The sequence below is a fragment of the Bombina bombina genome, chromosome 1, assembly GCF_027579735.1.
Source record: "Bombina bombina isolate aBomBom1 chromosome 1, aBomBom1.pri, whole genome shotgun sequence".
Lineage (NCBI taxonomy): Eukaryota > Metazoa > Chordata > Amphibia > Anura > Bombinatoridae > Bombina > Bombina bombina.
The window spans coordinates 184648015-184672281 of record NC_069499.1 but is presented as its reverse complement, the minus strand read 5'-3'; the positions used below and the strand labels follow the sequence as shown (position 1 = coordinate 184672281).

Below are 24267 nucleotides of genomic sequence, written 5' to 3'. Positions count from 1 at the left end.
GGCAATAGGTTGGAGAAGGAAACCTTGTTGAACAAATATTTTCTTTAGTAAACCTTCTAACTTTTTATCCATAGGATCTTTAAAAGCACAACTGTCTTGGCCAGTGTCGAAACTGCCCCCTCTACCTTAGGGACCGTCTGCCACGCGTCCCGCCTGGGATCAGTTATGGGGAACATTTTCTTAAAGATAGTGGGGGGGGGAACAAAAAGGGACACCTGGTCTCTCCCACTCCCTAGCAACAATATCCGCCACCCTCTTAGGGATCGGAAACGCATCAGTGTATACAGGGACCTCTAGATATTTGTCCATCTTACACAATTTCTCTGGGACCACCATAGGGTCACAATCATCCAGAGTGGATAAAACCTCCCTAAGCAATAAGCGGAGGTGTTCCAACTTAAATTTAAACGCTAGTGAATATGATTCTCCCCGCTGAGAAACCTTTCCTGAGTCAGAAATTTCTCCCTCAGACATCACCTCCCTCGCTCCCACTTCAGAGTGTTGTGAGGGTACATCAGATAAACCTCCTAAAGCTTCCGACTGCTCCTCATCTGTTCTTAAAACAGAGCTATTGCGCTTTTTAGGAAAAACTGGCAGTTTGGATAGAAAGGCCGCAAGGGAATTATCCATGACTGTCGCTAGTTGTTGCAATGTAATAGGTGCCAAAGCACTAGAGGTACTAGGTATCGCTTGAGCGGGCGTAACTGGTGATGACACATGGGGAGAGGAAGGCGGACTATCCTCATTACCTTCTGTCAGAGAATCATCTAGGGCTATATTTTTAAGTGACACAATATGATCTTTAAAGTGTATAGACACATTAGTGCACTTGGGACACATTTTGAGAGGGGTTCCACCATGGCTTCTGAACACATAGAGCAAGGCTTTTCCTTAGTGTCAGACATGTTTAACAGATTAGTATTATACACAAGCAGGCTTGGAAAACACTTTAATCAAATAAAAATCACAATTTGAATAAACGGTACTGCGTGTTTAAGAAATAAAAAGCGCACACAATTTTACAAAACAGTGAAAAATGTACCAAATCTTTTGAAATTTTCACAGTATGTGCCTAATGCTTCAATATGATTGCACAACAAGATTCAGCCTGATTAACCCCTTAATGCCCAAACCGGAGCAGCCTAAAGCCCACAACCGGTTAAACTACAGCACCTTGCCACAGCAACCTGCTGTGGCCCTACCTGCCCTTAGGGATTAGTTCTGGGGAAAACACGCTTCTTTGAAGTCCTCAAACAGTCTCTGGACCCTCCATGTGAAGCAGCATGAACAGCCTGTCAATAGTAACTGCGCAGCTGAGGCACGAAATTAGGCCCTTCCCACTCCACTCCGGAGTTGTGAAGCCTTCAAAATCCCAATTAGGTGACTAAAATTATGCCATGTGGAAAAAACCCTGTAATAAACACACTAAAAGTGTTTAAAAGTGTCTACAATTAGTATTTTATGAAATAAAATAATCGATTGCCCTGCAACAGTGTCAACCAGCCTATTGAGCCCTGTTAAATAAGCCTTAATTCTATACTGAGTCTCAGAACATGGCTTACCCTTCCCACATGGGGATTCCTGTCAGTCTTCTAGCATTAGCATGTCTTGACTAGAAAAAGATGACTGAAACATACCTTAATGCAGTTAAGTCTGCAAACTGTTCCCCCAAACTGAAGTTTTCTGGTACTCCTGAGTCCTGTGTGGGAACAGCAGTGGATTTTAGTTACAACATGCTAAAATCGTTTTCCTCTCAGCAGAATTCTTCATCACTTTTCTGCCAGAGAGTAAATAGTACAAACCGGTACCATTTAAAAATAAACTCTTGATTGAAGATATAAATCTACAAATCTAACACCACATTCACTTTACCCTCCCGTGGAGAGGCCCTACTGCTAGAGCCGGCAAAGAGAATGACTTGGGGGTGGAGCTAGGGGGGGAGCTATATGGACAGCTCTGCTGTGTGCTCTCTTTGCCACTTCCTGTAGGGAATGAGAATATCCCACAAGTAAGGATGAATCCGGGGACTGGATACACCTTGCAAGAGAAAAGACCCTCGTTAGGAAATTCATTGGATTCAATAGGTGATACTCTCCACGTCCCTCTGACATTTGCTGTACTCTGAGAGGAATCGGGCTCCAAATGCTGAGAAGCGCATGTCAACGTAGAAATCTTAGCACAAACTTACTTCACCACCTCCATAGGAGGCAAAGTTTGTAAAACTGAATTGTGGGTGTGGTGGGGGGTGTATTTATAGGCATTTTAAGGTTTGGGAAACTTTGCCCCTCCTGGTAGGATTGTATATCCCATACGTCACTAGCTCATGGACTCTTGCCAATTACATGAAAGAAAAGGGGGCTGTCTGCAGAGGCTTAGATTCAAAGTAATCACAGAGGTAAAAGGTATATTAATATAACCATGTGGGTTTGCAAAAATTGGGCAATGAGTAATAAAGGGATTATCTATGTAAACAAAAAAAATTCTGGAGTAGACTGTCCCTTTAATAATGAGAATAATAATAGTAATAGAAGACACAATGGAACTTTACTTGTGTTTAATTAGTGAAAGTGAAACACACAAGATATATTTGTATAAATACTGAGTTCTCCTGACATTTTTAAAAAGTGACATTGCTCTATTCTAAACATTATTATATCATTATAAATGCCATCAGCACTATTATGGGTGTCATATTAAGGGTCGGAGGTGTTAGTGTTAAATATAATTGTACAGTAATTGTACATTTCAGATAACTTGTTTTTTTTTATGAAACAAAACCTTCTGTATTATTATCATGGTCTTAAAAGGTCATGATATTCAAACAATTTCACAGTATAATCTAAAGGAGATTTTTTCAAAATGTATTGCAGTACTTTTTGTTTAATCTGTACTGAATAAACTGATGTCCCAGCACTCAGACGTACACAATCATGCATCTACTTCAGTTTAGGCAACTTTAAATTAAACTTTTTTTACCCACAAAAAAAGTGTTATGTTTAGCTGCTGTCCTTTCATATACATGTGTACTATGTGTGTGCAACACACAGAGCTGTGCTTTGGGAATGCTGCCAAACTACAAATCAGGGAATCCTAAGAGAGAACAGATAAATAACCAACGGCAATACATTTTCTTTCTGTGACTTTTTCTTTTAAATAGGTTAGGGAAAATCTGATCTTTTTGTTCTGCATGATTATCACCATAGAAACTAATTATATAGTACACTATGCTCCAAAATAACATGTCTATGAATTGAGCAGAAAATAAGATTTGTACTGTAATCTACACATCCCAGACTAAAACTACATGAACACAATAGACAAGCGCTAAAGAAATTTTTTAAAAGGGGTCATAAGAACAAAAGTCAAAATTTAAAATAATAATAAATGTAATATCTGCTACTGTAAAAATAGATTTCCGACCACGTGTGTCTCCTACCGTTGCAATAGAAATGTTTTAGAATTATATAGTTTAGTTTTATTGTGGTTGTTGTTAATTCATAGCATTTTCAAAAGATCTCCTCAGTGTGTCAACCAAAAGTGGTCCAGTAAGAAAGGATAGGCCTATTAAATGTGTATACATAATTTCAAAATGATACTAATTACTGAGCGAATAAAATACCTGCGTGGAATGCCATCATCTTGAGGAGGAATGATTATGACCTTTACAGTTACTGATGTTCTAAGAAGATCAATCATCTGCTCATGGCTAAGAGTGGCCACTGCAACTTTGCAGATCTCTACCAGTCTGCTACCTTGTCGTAAACCGGCTTGCCAGGCATAGCCATAAGGCTCCACTTCTGCAACAATTCCTTCATAATTCACATGGAAGCCAAGCTGCCCCAAACCATTTCTTCGAAGGGTCATCTCCACAGTCTCACATCCCTTTGTAATGATCTGTAATGCAAAACCATTTTAAACTGTTGGACATTAGGCTACTTAAAGGGAGATTAAACACTAAAACATTTTAAAAGCATAGTATTGAGGTTATTCCCCACCCCCCTCTAGTCATGGGCGCTGCAATGTTGAAATCTAGCTTTCAATACATTCCAATGCAACTTTCTCTAGATACCTACAGTGTAATCTAGGTTTCAAAATGGCAGCACCCATGATTAGAGGGAGATGCGTTAAATGTATTTAGCGTCCCTTTAAAGAAGACTGTAATTTCTCAACTACATATAAATTTCAGAAAATTTATGTTTGTGGGCTCATGAAAACATATTTTTATACTTCCTTATTAGCCAGTGAGCGATTTATTCTCAAATATTAGTAGTACATAAACATGCCCTTTCTGGGTCAATATCCATTTAAAGGGACATGAAACCCAATTTTTTTTTCTTTCATGGTTCAGATAGAGAATACAATTTCTTCTAATTACTTCTATTATCTAATTTGTTTCATTCTCTTGGTATCATTTTTTAAAGGAGCAGCAATGCCCTAATGGTTTCAAACTGAACTCATGGGTGAGCCAATCACAATATATATATATATATATATATATATATATATATATATATGCAGCCACCGATCAACAGCTAGAACCTAGGTTCTCTGCAGCTCATGAGCTTGCCTAGATAAACCTTTCAGCAAAGGATAAAAAGAGAAGGAAGCAAATTAAATAATATAAATAAATTGGAAAGTTGTTTAAAATTGTATTGTCTACCTGAATCAAAAAAGAAAAAATTTGGGTTTCATGTCCCTTTAAATAGTATGTCTAACTTTTTTTAATAAAATAATAAAAAAGTTTTAATGTATGCTTAAGTATTTTTATCTCATGAAAACCTTATTTCTTGGTAACTACAAATATTAAACAAATATATACTTATTACTATAGTATATATTTGTATCTGCATGAAGGCACCAACAAAATATGTGACATTTTACAAATACATGAAAACTCAGAAAATAGTTTTTGTAACAATGTCTAGTTTTGCTTATTTTTAAATAACATTGTAGTGAGTTTCAGATTCCTAACCAAGCCCCAAAGTTGTATATGTATACTGATGTCTACAGACTCTTGTTTGTATAATGGGTCTTTTCATATGCAGTGGAGCGGGGGGGGGGGGGGGGGCGGGTCCTCTGCCTTTCATGCTTTGCCAGCCCTTTTCAATGGGGGTCCCAGTCTAACCTCATCAACAGTGCTAAACTGGGAACTTCAAAGTACGTTTTTAAAAGGTTTTATAATGGATTTGTAGATCAGTATCTGTGCATATTCTTCTTTATAGTAGTGTCTATTACATGCAGTTATATAAAATTGGTGTATATTGTCCCTTTAATTACAGAACATTAAATTATGATCTACAAGAAAAAGGAAATCGATGACTTGGAAGACTTGGTTTGACAATGTAGATGAATTATTAAGAAAAAAAAAATATCTTTCAGGAGGTAGCCATACAAAGAATAACTTATTTTTAAGCATTCTAAAAGGAAATTAGAGTACAACAATGTACTACAGAACATATGTAAAGTTGGATGCTCTTTCTGCATGTTCTAAAGTAAACGTATCTTACTTCTAGCCTTTTGACAATCTCTTTGATGTCATCAGTGTTGTTCGTGTAACTCCTTATGAAAATATATTCTCCTCGTTCATAGAAAATTTTAACTGTAGCTGTATTAGAGGTCCAACCAATGATATCACGGCTCGAACAGTTAAATATAACACACTTGGCTTCCAGTTCAATAAGGGCCAGTATTTCATTAGAGATGCACAACAAACATTCCATCTCCAAAGCATTACTGAAATCCTCCACTTGGACGTTCCACACTATGGCACCAGAGCTATGAAGTTCAGCCCATGAATATGGCTTTGACTTTTCTTTCTTTTTTGATGCTAAGGAGATAAATGGAAACTTTCCAGATGAATCAATAGAAGTGTTTGTTACATTTTTTTCAGCAAGGTCTTTCAGGTATTCCTGATGGGTCCTTGTTGCCATGGCTCGAAATTTTTCTGACTTGTGAGCTGCATTCTCTGCATTAATGACTTTTGACAGGAGAAAGTCCCTGAACACAGTAGATTTAGGGAAAGTGTAGCTTTTTGGGACTGGCGGTCCAAAGGCTGGTACATCTCTGGATCTTGTAACGGCAACACTAAATCAAGAAAGGAAAAAAAAGGTACAAAAAAAAAAAAGTCATCATCGGCTAAAATTATTATTATTTATTTGTATAGTGCCACAAATTCTGTAGTGTAAAATCATATAAACATTACAACACAAGTACCTTTTCTTTTGCTGCTCAACCCTAAGACTTGTTACTACAGTATACAAGACTAGCCACTGTCATTCTGTTTGCAAGGGTTGTATTTTTTTGCCATTCCTTATCTACCCCCTCCCCAGGTCAATTAGAGACAGTTATGTTGCAGGGTTAGGAGTGTTAAGTATGCAGTGTGCACTTCTAATGCTCAGAATTGGAAAACACATACTTTCCATAGATAAAATACAGAAAAAGTAAACAAACTATGAAAAGATTTTCCATACGGTTCCTTCTACTCATAATTAAGCATATTATATTACAATTTAAGTTATTCATGCCCTTTAAAAGTGCCTTTGTTAGCAAAATGTGTTGTTTTATAATCCATGTACACACCCCTTGAAAAGCTTCTTGGGTGTCTTATATGCTTATAAATGGCCCCTGCAAAACAGATATCAGTGATCCCCTGCACTTACCAAGCAATCACTGTGCAACATGTTGCAGGGTCAAGGTTCTGAATTCCATGTAATGCATTCCAGCCTCTCTGGGGCAGTGGGAAAAAATCAAAAGTTTTAGATTTAAATTACAGGAAATGCAGGCAAAATAATTAAACTATATTGCAAAGGTTTGTTTTTTTATTTACATAATTAAACTTTTTAGACGGAATTTCATGTTGAGTTTAATGTCACTTTTTAAAGAGACATAAAAACACAAAAAAGAAAATGCTCTAATGTATTAAATCACTTTACCATTACACTATTGCTTGCATATAAGTATGTGTTAAACCCCTGGAATGTTTATCCAGAGAAAATTCTGGTCAAATCAATTAAATCCTATCATTTCTAATCAATATGCTGGATCACCTGGAGTAGATAGGAGTTCTGGAAATTGGCATTAACTGTAACTACTTTGAATCAAGACGGCACAAGTAGTAACAGAGTTCCTCTTTAAAAATCACCTCCCCTAAGAAATCTACTCATTTCACTATATCTTGAATTTATCTTGAACAGTAGGAGATTGTAATATAAAATGTTTAATTATGTATAGTTAAAAAGCTTTGCAATATACTTTCATTGTTTATTTTGGCCCCTTTTCCTGTTATTTAAGTATGAAAATAGTGTGTTTTCTAAATTCCACTGAATCTCTTTAAAGCAGTGGCGTGTTTAGGTTTTGTGCTGCCCTAGGTACTCAAAATTCTGCTTCCCCCTGCGCCCCCCCCCCCCACACACACACACACACCTTTCAGACTTTTATGGCCAAAATGGTTTTTGGTGAGGGTAAAAAACAAATTATGCTTACCAGATAATTTTATTTCCTTCTGTACAAGGAGAGTCCATGGCTTCATTCCTTACTGTTAGGAAATACTGAACCTGGCCACCAGGAGGAGGCAAAGACACCCCAGCCAAAGGCTTAAATACCTCTCCCACTACCCTCATCCCACAGTCATTCTGCCGAGGGAACAAGGAACAGTAGAAGGGGTATAAAAGGTGCCAGAAGAAAATTATAATTTAGGGGGGCGCCCATCGGAGAACACGGGCAGGGGCCGTGGAGAAAATTATAATTTCGGGGGCCGTGGACTCTCCTTGTACAGAAGGAAATGAAATTATCTGGTAAGCATTATTTATGTTTTCCTTCTTAATACCAGTCCACGGCTTCATTCCTTACTGTTGGGAAACTTATACCCAAGCTCTAGAGGACACTGAATGAAAACTGGAGGGACAAAAAGAGAGGCGGACCCTAATCTTAGGCACCTCAGCCTGCAAAACCTCTCTCCCGAAGGCTGCAAAAACATCAAACTTGTAAAATTTTAAAAAAGTGTGTAAGGAGGACCAGGTGGCTGCTTTACGAATCTAATCCATAGAGGCCTCGTTCTTAAAGGCCCAAGAGGAAGCCACTGCTCTAGAAGAATGAGCCGTAATTCTCTGATGAGGTTTATGTCCCACTGTCTCAAAGGCTAAGCAGATAAGACTCCTCAACCAAAAGGATAAGAAAGTCGAAGAGACCTTCTGGCCCTTACGCTTCCCAGAATATGCCACAAATAAGGAGAAGCGTCTGAAATCCTTAGTAGCTTGAAGATAAAACTTCAAGGAACGAACCACAACCAGATTATGAAGTAAACATTCCTTTGAAGAGGAAGGATTAGGACACAAAGAAGGGACCACAATATCTTGATTGATGTTGCGGTCTGACACGACTTTAGGGTGAAACCCTAACTTAGACCGTAGGACAGCCTTATCCGAATGGAACACCAGATAAGAAGGCTCACATTGCAAGGCGGCAATCTCAGATACACTGCGCACCGAAGCAATAGCCAGTAGAAAGAGAACTTTCCAGGACAACAACTTAACATCGATTTCATGCATAGGCTCAAACGGAGCCCGTTGCAAAACCTTAAGAACCAGATTCAGACTCCAAGGGAAGATCTGAACACAGGTCTGATCCTAATGAGAGCCTTAACAAAGGACTAAACATCTGGAAGGTCTGAGAGCCTCTTGTGCAGTACAACAGACAAGGTCAAAATCTGTCCCCTCAGGGAAGTGGCCGAAAGACCCTTCTCCAGACCATCCTGGAGAAACATCAGAATCCTGGCAACCTTAACTTTATGCCAAGGAAATCCACGCTCTTCACCCCAGAATAAGTAGGTTCTCCATACCTTATGATAGATGCGATGAGTAACCGGCTTACGAACTTGAATGAGAGTATCAGTAACTCCCTCATAAAATCCTCTCTTGGCTAGGACTAAGCGTTAAATCTACACACAGTCTGCCTCAGAGAATCTAGATTTTGATGAACAAAAACAGAATTTATGCTTACCTGATAAATTACTTTCTCCAACGGTGTGTCCGGTCCACGGCGTCATCCATTACTTGTGGGAATATTCTCTTCCCTAACAGGAAATGGCAAAGAGCACAGCAAAAGCTGCCCATATAGCCCCTCCTCAGGCTCCGCCCCCCAGTCATTCGACCGACGATTAGGAGAAAAAAAGGAGAAACTATAGGGTGCCGTGGTGACTGTAGTGTATAGAGAAAGAAATTTTTCAAACCTGATAAAAAACCAGGGCGGGCCGTGGACCGGACACACCGTTGGAGAAAGTAATTTATCAGGTAAGTATTAATTCTGTTTTCTCCAACATAAGTGTGTCCAGTCCACGGCGTCATCCATTACTTGTGGGAACCAATACCAAAGCTCTAGGACACGGATGAAGGGAGGGAGCAAATCAGGTTACCTAAACGGAAGGCACCACGGCTTGCAAAACCTCTCTCCCAAAAATAGCCTCCGAAGAAGCATAAGTATCAAATTTGTAGAATTTGGCAAAAGTGTGCAGAGAAGACCAAGTCGCTGCCTTACATATCTGATCAACAGAAACCTCGTTCTTGAAGGCCCATGTGGAAGCCACAGCCCTAGTAGAGTGAGCTGTGATTCGTTCAGGAGGCTGCCGTCCGGCAGTCTCATAAGCCAATCGGATGATGCTTTTCAGCCAGAAAGAAAGAGAGGTAGCAGTAGCTTTTTGTCCTCTCCTCTTACCAGAGTAAACGACAAACAATAGAACTTTAAAGCACAAACTACATCTAAATTGTGTAACAAACGTTCCTTCTTTGAAACTGGATTCGGACACAGAGAAGGAACAACTATTTCCTGGTTAATATTCATGTTGGAAACAACTTTCGGAAGAAAACCAGGCTTAGTACGCAAAACGACCTTATCTGAATGGAACACCAGATAGGGTGGATCACACTGCAAAGCAGATAATTCAGAAACTCTTCTAGCAGAAGAAATAGCAACCAAAAACAGAACTTTCCAAGATAGTAACTTGATATCTATGGAATGTAAAGGTTCAAACGGAACCCCTTGAAGAACTGAAAGAACTAAATTTAGACTCCAAGGAGGAGTCATGGGTCTGTAAACAGGCTTGATTCTGACCAAAGCCTGTACAAAAGCTTGTACATCTGGCACAGCTGCCAGTCGTTTGTGTAACAAGACAGATAAAGCAGAAATCTGTCCTTTTAGAGAACTCGCTGACAACCCTTTATCCAAACCTTCTTGGAGAAAGGAGAGAATCTTAATCTTACTCCAGGAGAATCCCTTGGATTCACACCAACAGATATTTTTTTCCCATATTTTATGGTAAATCTTTCTAGTCACAGGTTTTCTGGCTTGAACCAGAGTATCTATCACTGAATTTGAAAACCCACGCTTGGATAAAATCAAGCGTTCAATTTCCAAGCAGTCAGCTGCAGAGAGACTAGATTTGGATGTTCGAATGGACCTTGTACTAGAAGATCCTGTCTCAAAGGTAGCTTCCATGGTGGAGCCGATGACATATTCACCAGGTCTGCATACCAAGTCCTGCGCGGCCACGCAGGAGCTATCAGAATCACGAGGCCTTCTCCTGTTTGATCCTGGCTACGAGCCTGGGAAGGAGAGGAAACGGTGGAAACGCATAAGCTAGGTTGAACGACCAAGGCGCCACTAATGCATCCACTAGAGTCGCCTTGGGATCCCTGGATCTGGACCCGTAGCAAGGAACCTTGAAGTTCTGACGAGACGCCATCAGATCCATGTCTGGAATGCCCCATAATTGAGTCAACTGGGCAAAAACCTCCGGGTGGAGTTCCCACTCCCCCGGATGGAAAGTCTGACGACTCAGATAATCCGCCTCCCAGTTGTCTACTCCTGGGATGTGAATTGCAGATAGATGGCAGGAGTGATCCTCCGCCCATTTGATGATCTTGGATACCTCTCTCATCGCCAAGGAACTCTTTGTTCCTCCCTGATGGTTGATGTAAGCTACAGTCGTCATGTTGTCTGACTGGAATCTTATGAATCCGGCCTTCGCTAGTTGAGGCCAAGCCCGCTCAACTCCAGGATGTTTATCGGGAGAAGAGACTCTTCCCGAGACCATAGACCCTGAGCTTTCAGGGAATCCCAGACCGCGCCCCAGCCTAATAGACTGGCGTCGGTCGTGAAAATGACCCACTCTGGTCTGCGGAAACTCATTCCCTGAGACAGGTGATCCTGGGTCAACCACCAACGGAGTGAGTCTCTGGTCATCTGGGCTACTTGAATCTGTGGAGACAAGTCTGCATAGTCCCCATTCCACTGATTGAGCATGCACAGTTGTAATGGTCTTAGATGAATTCGAGCAAAAGGAACTATGTCCATTGCTGCAACCATCAATCCTACTACTTCCATGCACTGAGCTATGGAAGGCTGCAGAATAGAGTGAAGAACTTGACAAGCGTTTAGAAGCTTTGACTTTCTGACTTCTGTCAGGAAGATCTTCATTTCTAAAGAATCTATTATTGTTCCCAAAAAGGGAACTCTTGTTGACGGAGACAGGGAACTCTTTTCTACGTTCACCTTCCACCCGTGAGATCTGAGAACAATGTCTGTATGAGCCTTTGCCTTGGAAAGAGACGACGCTTGAATTAGAATGTCGTCTAGATAAGGTGACACTGCAATGCCCCTTGGTCTTAGAACCGCCAGAAGGGACCCTAGCACCTTTGTGAAAATTCTGGGAGCAGTGGCTAACCCGAATGGAAGAGCCACGAACTGATAATGTTTGTCCAGAAAGGCGAACCTTAGGAACTGATGATGATCTTTGTGGATAGGAATATGTAGGTACGCATCCTTTAAATCCACGGTAGTCATATATTGACCCTCCTGGATTGTAGGTAAAATTGTTCGAATGGTTTCCATCTTGAACGATGGAACTCTGAGGAAATTGTTTAGAATCTTTAAATCCAGAATTGGTCTGAAAGTTCCCCCTTTTTTGGGAACTACAAACAGGTTTGCGTAAAAACCCTGACCTTGTTCCACAGTTGGAACCGAGTGTATCACTCCCATCTTTAACAGGTCTTCTACACAATGTAAGAATGCCTGTCTCTTTATTTGGTCTGAAGATAAGCGAGACATGTGGAAGCTTCCCCTTGGGGGCAGTTCCTTGAATTCTAGAAGATAACCCTGAGAGACTATTTCTAGTGCCCAGGGATCTGGAACATCTCTTGCCCAAGCCTGAGCAAAGAGAGAGAGTCTGCCCCCTACTAGATCCGGTCCTGGATCGGGGGCTACCCCTTCATGCTGTCTTGGTAGCAGCAGCAGGCTTCTTGGCCTGTTTACCCTTGTTCCAGCCTTGCATTGGTTTCCAAGCTGGTTTAGCCTGGGAAGCGTTACCCTCTTGTCTAGAGGCTACAGAGTTAGAAGCCGGTCCGTTCCTGAAATTGCGAAAGGAACGAAAATTGGACTTATTCTTAGCCTTGAAAGGCCTATCCTGTGGGAGGGCATGGCCCTTCCCCCCAGTTATGTCTGAAATAATTTCTTTCAATTCTGGCCCAAAAAGGGTCTTACCTTTGAAAGGTATATTAAGCAATTTTGTCTTGGAAGATACATCCGCCGACCAAGACTTTAGCCAGAGCGCTCTGCGCGCCACAATCGCAAACCCTGAATTTTTCGCCGCTAATCTCGCTAATTGCAAAGCGGCATCTAAAATAAAGGAATAAGCTAACTTAAGTGCGTGAATTCTGTCCATGACTTCCTCATATGGAGTCTCCATATTAAGCGACTTTTCTAGTTCATTGAACCAGAAACACGCCGCCGTAGTGACAGGAATAATGCACGAAATTGGTTGGAGGAGGTAACCTTGCTGAACAAAAATCTTTTTAAGCAAACCCTCCAATTTTTTATCCATAGGATCTTTGAAAGCACAATTGACCTCAATGGGAATAGTTGTGCGTTTGGCTAGGGTAGAAACTGCCCCCTCAACCTTAGGGACTGTTTGCCATGTGTCCTTCCTTGGGTCGACCATGGGGAACAATTTCTTAAATATAGGAGGTGGGACAAAGGGTATGCCTGGTTTCACTCACTCCTTATTCACTATGTCCGCCACCCTTTTAGGGATCGGAAAGGCATCAGGGTGCACCGGGACCTCTAAGAATTTGACCTAGCCACTGGGTCAGATTTCATAAAAAACTTAAATAAAGAAATCGATTTAGCCCACAAGAGTGTCAACCAGTGTATAGCCCATAATAAGCCTTCATTCTGTTAAAAGTCTAAGAAAATGGCTTACCGATCCCCAAGAGGGAAAATGACAGTCTTCTAGCATTACAGTCTTGTTAGAAAATGGACTAGTCATACCTTGAGCAGAAAAGTCTGCTAACTGTTCCCCCCAACTGAAGTTCTCTGGGCTCAACAGTCCTGCGTGGGAACAGCAATTGATTTTAGTTACTGCTGCTAAAATCATACTCCTCTTTTAAACAGAACTCTTCATCCCTTTCTGTTTTAGAGTAAATAGTACAAACCGGCACTATTTTAAAATAAACTCTTGATAGCAGAATAAAAAACTACAACTAAACACCACATACTCTTCACCATCTCCGTGGAGATGCTACTTGTTCAGAGCGGCAAAGAGAATGACTGGGGGGCGGAGCCTGAGGAGGGGCTATATGGGCAGCTTTTGCTGTGCTCTTTGCCATTTCCTGTTAGGGAAGAGAATATTCCCACAAGTAATGGATGACACCGTGGACCGGACACACCAATGTTGGAGAAAGAACCCTGTTCCAGCAGATCCCTGCGACAAGGTAACCTCCATGGAGGAGAAGATGACATCTTCACTAGGTCCGCGAACCACGTCCTTCGCGGCCACGATGGAGCAATCAGAATTACTGATGCTTGCTCCTGCTTGATGCGGGCCACTATTTGAGGAAGGAGTGGTAAAGACGGAAAAAGGTAGATTAGATTGAACCTCCAAGGCACCGCTAATGCATCTATTAGCTGTGCCTGAAGACGCCATGAGATCTTTCTCCGGCAACCCCTACCTGAAGCACATCTTCGCAAACACTTTGGAATGGAGAGATCATTCCCATGGATGAAAGGATTGTCTGCTGAGAAAGTCCACGTCCCAGTTGTCCACACCCGGAATGTGGATCGCTGACAACAAAGAGCTGTGGGCCTCCGCCCACTCCAAAATCCGAGATACTTCCCTCATCGCTAGGGAGCTTCTCGTTCCCCCCTGATGGTTGATGTCAGCCACCGAGGCTATATTGTCTGATTGGAATCTGATAAACTGGGACGAACCCAGAAGATAGTTCGAAGGTCCAAAATGTTGATCGGAGGGAGTGTCCCTGCTGCGACCAAAGGCCCTGTGCATTATAGGCACCCCAAACAGCTCCCCATCCTGAGAGGCTTGCGTCCGTAGTCACAATCTCCCAGGATGGTCTGAGAAAGGATGTCGCTCGGGACAGATGATCTGGACAGAGCCACCAAGAGGGCGATAGTCTCGACCGGTTGCCCAGGGAAATCTGTTGAGACAGATCCGAATGATCGCCGTTCCACTGCCTCAGCATGCACAGCTGTAGCAGTCTGAGACGGAACCTGGCAAAAGGAATTATGTCCATGCTGGACACCATGAGACCAATTACCTCCATACATTGAGCCACAGACATGCCAGACATGCCGAAACTAGCTTGCACTGTCTCTGGTTGATCAGAAATATCCTCATGGATTCTGAATCTATTATAGTGCCTAGGAATTCTACCCTGATGCTTGAGATGAGAGAACTTTTCTCTAAGTTTATCTTCCATCCATGTGATCGAAGAAGAGAGAGAAGAAAAACCAAATGGTCCTCTGCTAGACAAAAGGATGGCACTTGGACCAGAATGTCGTACAAGTAGGGAGATACTGCTATACCTTAGGTTTTGGCGAAAGCCAGGAGAGCTCCCAGAACCTTTGTGAAGATTCTTGGGGCCGTAGCTAGACCAAACGGAAGTGCAATGAACTGGAAGTGCTGATCCAGGAACGCAAACCTTAGGAACTGGAAGTGGTCTCTGTGGATTGGACGTGAAGGTAGGCATCCTTTAGATCTATAGTGGTCATGAACTGTCCTTCTTGAACTAGAGGAAGAATGGACCCCTTCATGCCGACTTGTTCACAGCCTGCAAAACCTCTCCCCCAAAAGCTGCTTCCGCCAAAGCAAAAACTTCAAATTTGAAGAACTTTGAAAAAGTATGTAAGGAGGACCAGGTAGCCGCCTTACAAATCTGATCCATAGAGGCCTCATTCTTAAAGGACCAAGAGAAAGCCACCGCTCTAGTGGAATGAGCCGTAGTCCTCTAAGGAGGTCTAAGTCCCGCTGACTCGTAAGCTAAGCGTATAACACTGCTCAACCAAAAAGATAAGGAAGTCCAAGAGGCCTTCAGACTCTTATGCTTCCCAAAGTAGATAAACAAGGAAGAAGTTAGTCTAAAATCCTTAGTAGCTTGAAGATAAAACTTAACATAATCTGGATGTGGTTCGAGCTTTGAAGTAAACGTTCCTTTGAAGAAGAAGGATTAGGATATAAGGAAGGAACCACAATCTCCTGATTGATGATACGATCAGACACCACCTTAGGAAGAAAACCCAAAGGGGTACGTAAAACAGCATTATCAGTGTGGAACACCAGATAAGGAGGCTCACATTGCAAGGCAGCCATTTCAGAACAAGATTCAAACTCCAAGGTGGAGCGTTAGATCTAAACACAGGTCTGATCAGAGCCTTAATGAAGGATTGCACATTGGGGAGCTCCGCGAGCCTCTTGTGCAGCAAAACAGAAAGGGATGAAATCTGTCCCCTCAGAGGACTGGCAGAAAGGCCCTTCTCCAGACCCTTCTGGAGAAAGGAAAGAATCCTGGGAGCCTTGACCCTATGCCAGGCGAAACCACACAGCAGAATAAGTAAGCTCTCCACACCTTATGATAGATGCAACGAGTAACAGGCTTACAAGGCTGAATGAGAGCGTCAATAACCCTCTCAGAAAAACCTCTTTTCTCTAAGACTAGGCATTGAACCTCCACGCAGTCAGCCTCAGAGCATCTAGATTTTGATAAACAAAAAGACCCTGTTCCAGCAGATCCCTGCGAAAAGGTAACTTCCACAGAGGAGATGAGGACATCCCCACCAGATCCGCGAACCACATCCTTCACGGCCACGATGGAGTAATCAGTATCACTGATGCCTGTTCCTGCTTGATGCGGGCCACAACACGAGGGAGAAGTGGTAACGTTGAAAATGTAAAATAGATTGAACCTTCAAGGCACTGCTATGCATCTGTTAGCTCCGCCTGAGGATTCCTGGACCGCGACCCATTATCTGGGCTGCTTGGAATTGAGCCAGGACGCCATGAGATTAATCTCCGGTGTCCCCCATCTGTTGCAAAACTCCGCAAACATCTCGAGATGGAGAGACCATTCCCCTGGATGAAAGGATTGTCTGCTGAGGAAATCCGCTTCCCAGCTGTCCACACCTGGAATGTGGATCGCTGACAGCGAGCAGTTGTGGGCCTTCACCCATTCCAGAATCGGAGATACTTTCCTCATTGTTAGGGAGCTTCTCGTTCCCCCCTAATGGTTGATGTAAGCCGCAGAGGTTATGTTGTCTGATTGGAATCTGATAAACTGTGACGATTCCAAAATGTTGATCGGGAGGAGGGATTCCTCTCAAGTTTACAGGCCCTTGCCTTCCTAGCACGCCAAACAGCTCCCCATCCTGAGAGACTTGCGTCCATAGTCACAATCTCCCAGGATGGTCTCAAGAAGGATGTTCCTTGGGACAGGTGATCTGGACAGAGCCACCAGGAGAGCGATTCTCTCGGCCGGTTTTCCAGAGAAATCTGTTGAGACAGATCCGAATGATCACTGTTCTACTGTCTCAGCATGCACAGCTGAAGTGGTCTGAGATTAAATCTGGCAAAAGGAATGATGTCCATGCTGGACACCATGAGACCAATCACATCCATACACAGAGCCACAGAGGGCCTTAAGTAGGTCTGGAGGGCATGACAAGCAGAAGTTAGCTTATAATGTCTCTGTTCTGTAAGAAATATCCTCATGGATATGGAGTCTATTATAGTACCCAGGAATTCCACCCTGGTACTGGGAATAAGAGAACTCTTTTCTAAGTTATCGTCCATCCATAAGATCGAAGAAGAGATAGAAGGGCTTTCGAATGGTCCTCTGCTAGACGATAGGATAGTGCTTGAACCAGAATATCGTCCAAGTATGTCGCTACTGCTATACCTCTGGTTCTGGCCACTGCAAGCAGAACCCCTAGAACCTTCGTAAAAACTCTTGGAGCAGTAGTTAGATCAAACAGAAGTGCAATAAACTGGAAGTGCTGGTCCAGGAACGCAAATCTTAGGAACTTAAAGTGTTCCTTGTGTATTGGAACGTGAAGGTAAACATCCTTCAGATCTATTGTGGTCATGAACTGTCCTTCCTGAACTAAGGGAAGGATGGACCTTATTGTCTCTATCTTGAATGAGGGGACAGATAGGAATTTGATTAAAGCACTTTACGTCCAGAATCGGGCGGAAAGATCCCTCCTATTTTGGAACCACAAAAATGTTTGACTAGTATCGCAGACCTCTTTCTGTAAGAGGTACCAGGACAATGACTCCCAGGGAGGAGAGATCCCTCATGCACCCCAAAAAGGCTACTCTCTTTTCTGGTCTTGAAGACAGGTTTGACAAGAGGAATCTGCCCCTGGGTGGATGAGACTTGAAACCTATCCTGTATCCCTGACCGATGACCTCCAGGACCCACGGGTCTTGTACGTCCCCAAACCAAGCGTCCCAAAAGAGTGACAGTCTGCCCCCTACCTGATCCAGAGCCGGATCGGGGGCCACCCCTTCATGCCGACTTTGTCTCGGCGGGCTTCTTGTTCTGCTTGGATTTATTCCAGGACTGAGCCGGCTTCCAAGTCCCCTTGTATTGCTCAGGCTTTGAGGAGGGCTGCGGACGTTGGGATTTATCCAAACGAAAGATACGAAAATAAGGACCTTGTCCTTTAGGTTTGTTCTTCTTATCCTGCAGTAAAAAGGCACCTTTGCCTCCAGTAACCGTGGAGATAATGGAGTCCAGGCCTGGACCAAATAGAATCTTTCCCTTAAATAGAAGGGAAAGAAGTCTTGACTTTGAAGTCATGTCCGCAGACCAGGACTTCAGCCAGAGTGCCATACGGGCTGTCAGTATATTTATGAAAATCTTAGTAGTGCTATCCAAATAATATATCAGTTTATGGCAGGGTTATAACCAATACAAATAATAATTTTCCTTAAAAATAGAAACCCTTAATCCACCATGCATCTACTAGACCATACAATTAATATAAATATCTGAATTCTTTTATTTAGTTAATATCCATAAACATATTGAAATATATTTGCAATAAAAGAAATATGAAATAAATTTATATGCGCTTGAAAACCGACTATTAAGATATGCTATCCTTCTTACAAAACCCAGAAAAATATACCTTCACAATTCAGCCTTATTTACAAATAGCCTTTTATTTATTTAACACAATGGGACTAAAAACCTTTAACATCCAAGCAATACAATTCTAAACAGTGTTTATAAAACAATAGGATAATATATATATTCTGCTATTTAACTGCAATCCTAATACAAAATTAACTTACAATCTCAGAACTTGCACAGATGAGTTACTTAGCCAATCAGATACAGATTTAAACAATATATATATATATCCTGTGAAATGCTAACTTGAAAAAACACACTGCTTCTTTAAATCTATTAAATACAAATTGACTATGCATATAACTTATCTTACAAAAACCTTGAATACGTTACCAGAGTAAAAAGCAGTCGATATCCAATATTCCTTGGTAGGAATTATTTTACCTCAGATCACCAATAAGTGTATATCGCAATCAATGAGAAAGGTAGATAAGCTTTGCTCAAGTAAAGTGGTATTTCACGCCCAGCAGGAACCAGTTACAAGTTTTAGCTTCAGCAGAAAATCTGTCCTTCTCTCTATAGCATTCACTTTTTATTTAGTTTTCCATCATGGGTAAATTGTGGGTGGCCCTCCTGGTCCCTTCTGATTGGATATTTGGAATACCTGATTGGATTGGCCTTTAACGGAGTTGAGCATGTTTACTATGGTAACGCATATTTTGAACAGTAATTCCCTTAACTGTCCTACCGGTATTGGCCCTTAGGTGGCATCATTACAATCAGACAGCACAAAAACAATGCAGCATGACAATACATACAAATTCATTTAACCAACATTTTTAGCCAGTGAAATATTTCTTTAAACTATGTAATAACTGCCATAATTTCTTGTATTAATCTCTCCCAATATTAATTATAGGTGAAGCGGCATCAGATTAATTTCCTGATCGTTTTGATATGAAACGTCATGTTTTATATTATTAACATTGTATTATATTAAAGCAATTTAACACTGCTAATTATTAGCTTAAAATGCATTATAATTTTATCAGTTTCCTGGCATTTCTATACAAATAACAGCTTATTTTTATATTTCCAATAGTTTTGTCTGCATTGTCTTCTCTACGATCCATCTGAAAAATAGAAGATGTTATATATATATATGCACTTCAAATATGGGATTATTAAAATGGCTATTTAATCTATACTAATTTTGAATTTATTTCCTATATGAATATCCCATGCACAATTATCTATTAATACAATGCGTTTATATTTATTATCATATAAAAGACCGTCACATATCCATTAAAAATATATATATTTTCTTATAATGCTGAAATGTAACTGCAGTTGTTTTCAAATCATGTGCTTTCTCTATGTTATTCTAACCCCAGACACATTGTCTGTGTCACGTGTATTCTGGTGTTATCAGCCACACAGCCTGAGTCACTTGACAGGCAGTTGTCAATTTTCAGCTCCTTTGAAGAATGTTTGCATCTCTCACATTTCTTCAGACGGATTGGCATTTCCCTTGGAGGAAACCCATATATGGGCCTGTATCCTGTTCTCTGTTAAAATTACTTCCCCAACATTCCTCTAAGTGACTGTATTAAATTGGGCAGGCCAAATGTCTTAGAGTCATAAAACTCTGCATATAGTCAAATGAGCATGGTCACTGAGTTAGTTCCTTTTGGAAAATGTCTGTGTGCTCACACCGCAGGGGTCGTGCTTCAAAAGGCTATGCTGATTTCCAATCCTGATAAACGTGCATTTACCTAGCCAAAATCAGCTTGTAGGGGGTTTTGAGTTAAATCCTGACATCAGAATTTCTATTCTACAGCACATCTGATAAAATAGCCGGCTTCATATATACACACATCCTTTTTATATTATTTTCATTTACGTATATATATATATATATATATATATATATATATATATATATATATATATTATGTCATTGACCTTTACCCTGACAGGGCCTTAACAGAAAAACCTGAAACCTTGGCATTCAGGCGAATAATTTGCATATTTGCATCACAAATAAAAGAATTAGCAACCCTTAAGGCCGTAATTCTTCCTGGATCACGTGGAGGGGACCCTCCATCTCTTTCAACTCAGATAAGGAGTCGCACCAGTAGGTAGCCGCTCCAGCAACTGCAGCAACAGCCGCTGCCGGTTGAAACAAATATTCTGTATGTTGAAATATCTTTCTTAACAGAGTTTATATTTTCTTATCCATGGGCTCTTTAAAAGACGAACTATCCGCAAGCAGGATAGTAGTGCATTTAGCAAGCGTGGAGATAGCGCCAGCCACCTTAGGGCTGGAGACCCACAACTCCAATTGAGAGTCCGGGACCGGGAACAATTTTTTAAAGGAAGAAAGGGAAAATGACGAACCAATTCTTTCCCATTCATTCTTAATAATGTTCGCCATCTTTATGGGAACCGGGAAAGTTTGTGGTACAACCCTGTCCTCGTAGACCTTATCTAATTTAGGAATCAAAGATTCCTCAGGAAATTTGGGCTCTGGAACCTCTAACGTAGCCAAAACTTCCTTCAACAGAAAGCCTATATGCTCAATCCTAAATCTAAAGTCTGGTTCTTAGAGGCAGCAGGTTCTGACCCAGAAAGAGCACCCTCTGAAGTATCAGAGGCGCCTTCATCATCGGATAATCTTGTATAGGATAAATCCAATAAGCTGGTAGATGACCCCTGGGAAGGATAGCAATATTTAACGTTTCGCTTGCGCTTAGCAGGGCAAGGTAAAGCACTAAAGGCCACAGACACTGCCGTTTGCAATTGCTCAGTAAAGTCTGGTGGTAAAAGGGCCCCTTCCAGGTGGAGGATTAGGATTGCTATGGGAAGCTGCATGTGTATTAGGAGATTACTGTAGGGTGCGCACCTCACTGAACGGAGACTCCTCAGTGGTATCAAACATTAACTTTAACATGATTACTTTATCAAGGCATGTGGAACATAATTGAGCAGGCGGGTATACTGCGGCCTCCTCACAATATAGACAGGTATTAGATTTAGGTAAAGAGGGAGTACCCCTCTAATGCATCAGAATCCTCCATAGCTTGCCCTTATAAAGCAGACTATAGATAATAAGATAAAACGGCACCTTTATATCCCCAATGGCTGGGGTACTCACCACCTCCTATGATGGTGTGCAATGCAGGACCGCCCCTGCCATAGGAAAAAAGCACGCCAAGCCTTTCAGGCTGCGCAGCTTCCAAAAACTAAAGTAAAACCTGTACGTTCCAACATCTGCCTGAGCCACATCTCACACGTTGCAGCATAATCATAATAAAATAAAATGATGTGATTAATCCCCCCTGTTCAATAATCCCCCTCCGGAGAAATTAACCCTTCATCAAACAAATAAAAGGAGCCACACTATGACCCTGTCTTCTTGAGTTATCATATGTGTATAAAAAATGAAACGATCTTACCAGAATCTATGCCATGGAACAGAAACACAGCCTCTCAAGTTTGACAGTCTTGTAGAATCGCTCCTGACATGGACTTGAGTGATGGAAGCAGGCAGTGAAACTCGTCAACACTGATTGCTTAGGAGCTGTTAATACGAGTCTGGATGGGTTTGCAGAAAGTCTCTCCCTGCATCTCCAGACTAACATTCGTCAATGCTCTCACTGAGAGGCTGACAAGACTACTTAAAACTCCAGTCCCATTTCGAAGGGAAGATACCCTTTATAAGGAATTACTCCGAATCTTCTGACACTTCTCTGCCAAACTCCTGCGACGAAAGGCAAAGAATGACTGGGATATGAGGGAAGTAGGGGGAGTATTTAAGCCTGCGGCTGGGGTGTGTTTGCCTCCTCCTGGTGGCCAGGTTTAGTATTTCCCAAAAGTAAGGAATGATGCCATGGACTCTCCTCATATTAAGAAGGAAAGGTAGATTTTAATGGTTTGGTATTTTAAATGTTTTTTAGTGGCAGTTTTTTTATTACAGGCTGGGAAAACACAAAAACTGATAAAAAAATTATTCAGCAGCATATCTTTTGTGCTAGGTCCACTAAGAACCACCACTTCCAGGCAACCACATACCCCAGACAGTACAGGGGCTGAGTAGTGGCACATTTTCTTCCCATTAAATATAATGTAAGCTCCCATTTTAAGCATGCTTTCAGCTTGTGTCCTTTGTTAAGTGAAAGTTAACCCTCAAATTCTTTGTTAACTAGGATCAGCTACTTCCTGCACCAACCATTCATTATTCTTTGGGTCACTGGCCTACATTTAATAAAACCGCAAGATCCTGCAGGAAATAAGGTTAGCTTTTGGGCTGTAGAGTAATATGAAAATGATTTGTGACATACATTATTTTGTAGCACTTCATGGAATTTTAAAATGTCTTAAACATGCTGCATCATATAATATATAGACATACAACTCAATTTTTTATATGTAAAAAGAGAAGATACAATATTATCAACGCCCTGGTAAAGCCTCCATCAGAGAGCTTTTTTTTTTTTTTACTACCTTTACAATATTTTCACGTTTTGATAAACTCAACATTATCAATATTTTTAAGCTAGCCCTGGTGTAAAATACCAGCCTTTTGCAATGTAAAAATTCAGCGCATGATTGTTTCCAAATAGCCAATCATCTCTTTCCCCTTAGTGAGCAGAACCACCTTTTGGGTGGGGCGAGCTTGGCTCCATAAATGCTAAATGTGGCCCTGACTAAAACTCCAGTACCACCATACTGGTTAAGGTCATAAGTAATTTTCATTAATTTAGCTTTGATATATAGGGAATCAGAGGCAGCTACCACCATCAGTGATCTTTGCACATACTGTTGCACTAGGCGAGAAAATGATTTCATCTACAGTGTCACTCATAGTAAACTACCTGCACTTGCCCTGCAAACTAGTGTTGCTGTGTCAGTAAGTGCCACTTAAGAACTGTAGTCTTTGTCTTAGTCCCCACATATACATCTTGACCTTGCATGGTAAATATATCAATCCAAATGCAAAGTTAGAACCAGCACAATGATCAGATTCTACCAGGAGTCACTGCAAAAACTACCAAAATATAGAAAAGTCTCAAAAAATGGTAGATGTATAACATTATCAGGGCTCAAAATTTCCACTTGTCCACTAGCGAGTAGAAATTGCACTGTGGCGAATAGTGAAAGATAGTGAGTGAACGTTAAATCAACATCTATAAACTGCCAAATGGACAGCAAATTTATATAATTTTTAATAATTGTATTAAAAAGACTTAATTTGTTATGGTTTAAAATAATAAATATAAAAAATAACTAAACAATATGGTGTTTCACGATGGCCAAACATATGCAAAGAGGGGGCTGGGTAGTGGGTAGGTGATGGGTGGGATCAGTGGCGAGTAACATTTTGGCCTGGCTAGTAGCTTAGGACTTGAAATGTTAAGCCTTACATTATAATGTTATCGGGTTATTGGGTGTGTCAAAGCAGATCCTGTGTATATTAAGACAAGATGGTCCATTATGTGAATCTGGGCCTGAAGGCTATTTGTATGCAACAGTATGGATCATTAGGATGGTGCCTTTGCAGACGGAAAATAAGGCAATTTGAGAGGTCCTCATAGGGAGAGGGATTAGAGATTAGAACAGGTGAGAGCAAGTTATGCTTCTGGGGATGAGATGGAAGTTTTGGTGAAATAAGTAGCTGGGATGGGGCGGGTACAAGGGGGTATAAATGGGTGAAGTTGGGATAGTACAAGACAAATATAAGTGGGTGAGATGCAAGGGATGGATTACTGGGAGATGGGGCGGATGTAAGGGAGGTATGTGTGTGGGTGAGTACATTTGGCCATCTGTGGGTGTCTGATTAAAACTG

The 24267-nt window shown here is 41.3% G+C and overlaps 1 protein-coding gene across 1 annotated transcript in view; it reads right to left on the bottom strand.

Annotated features, from left to right (window-relative positions):
• SIPA1L1 (signal induced proliferation associated 1 like 1) overlaps nucleotides 1–24267 on the bottom strand; it is an 831778-nt gene that overhangs the window by 259716 nt on the left and 547795 nt on the right. The window contains exons 10-11 of the mRNA XM_053697769.1: nucleotides 5508–6084; nucleotides 3620–3894 (exon numbers count right to left, since the gene is read on the bottom strand). Coding sequence (XP_053553744.1) covers nucleotides 3620–3894; nucleotides 5508–6084 — 852 coding nt within the window. The remainder of the gene's footprint in view (nucleotides 1–3619; nucleotides 3895–5507; nucleotides 6085–24267) is intronic.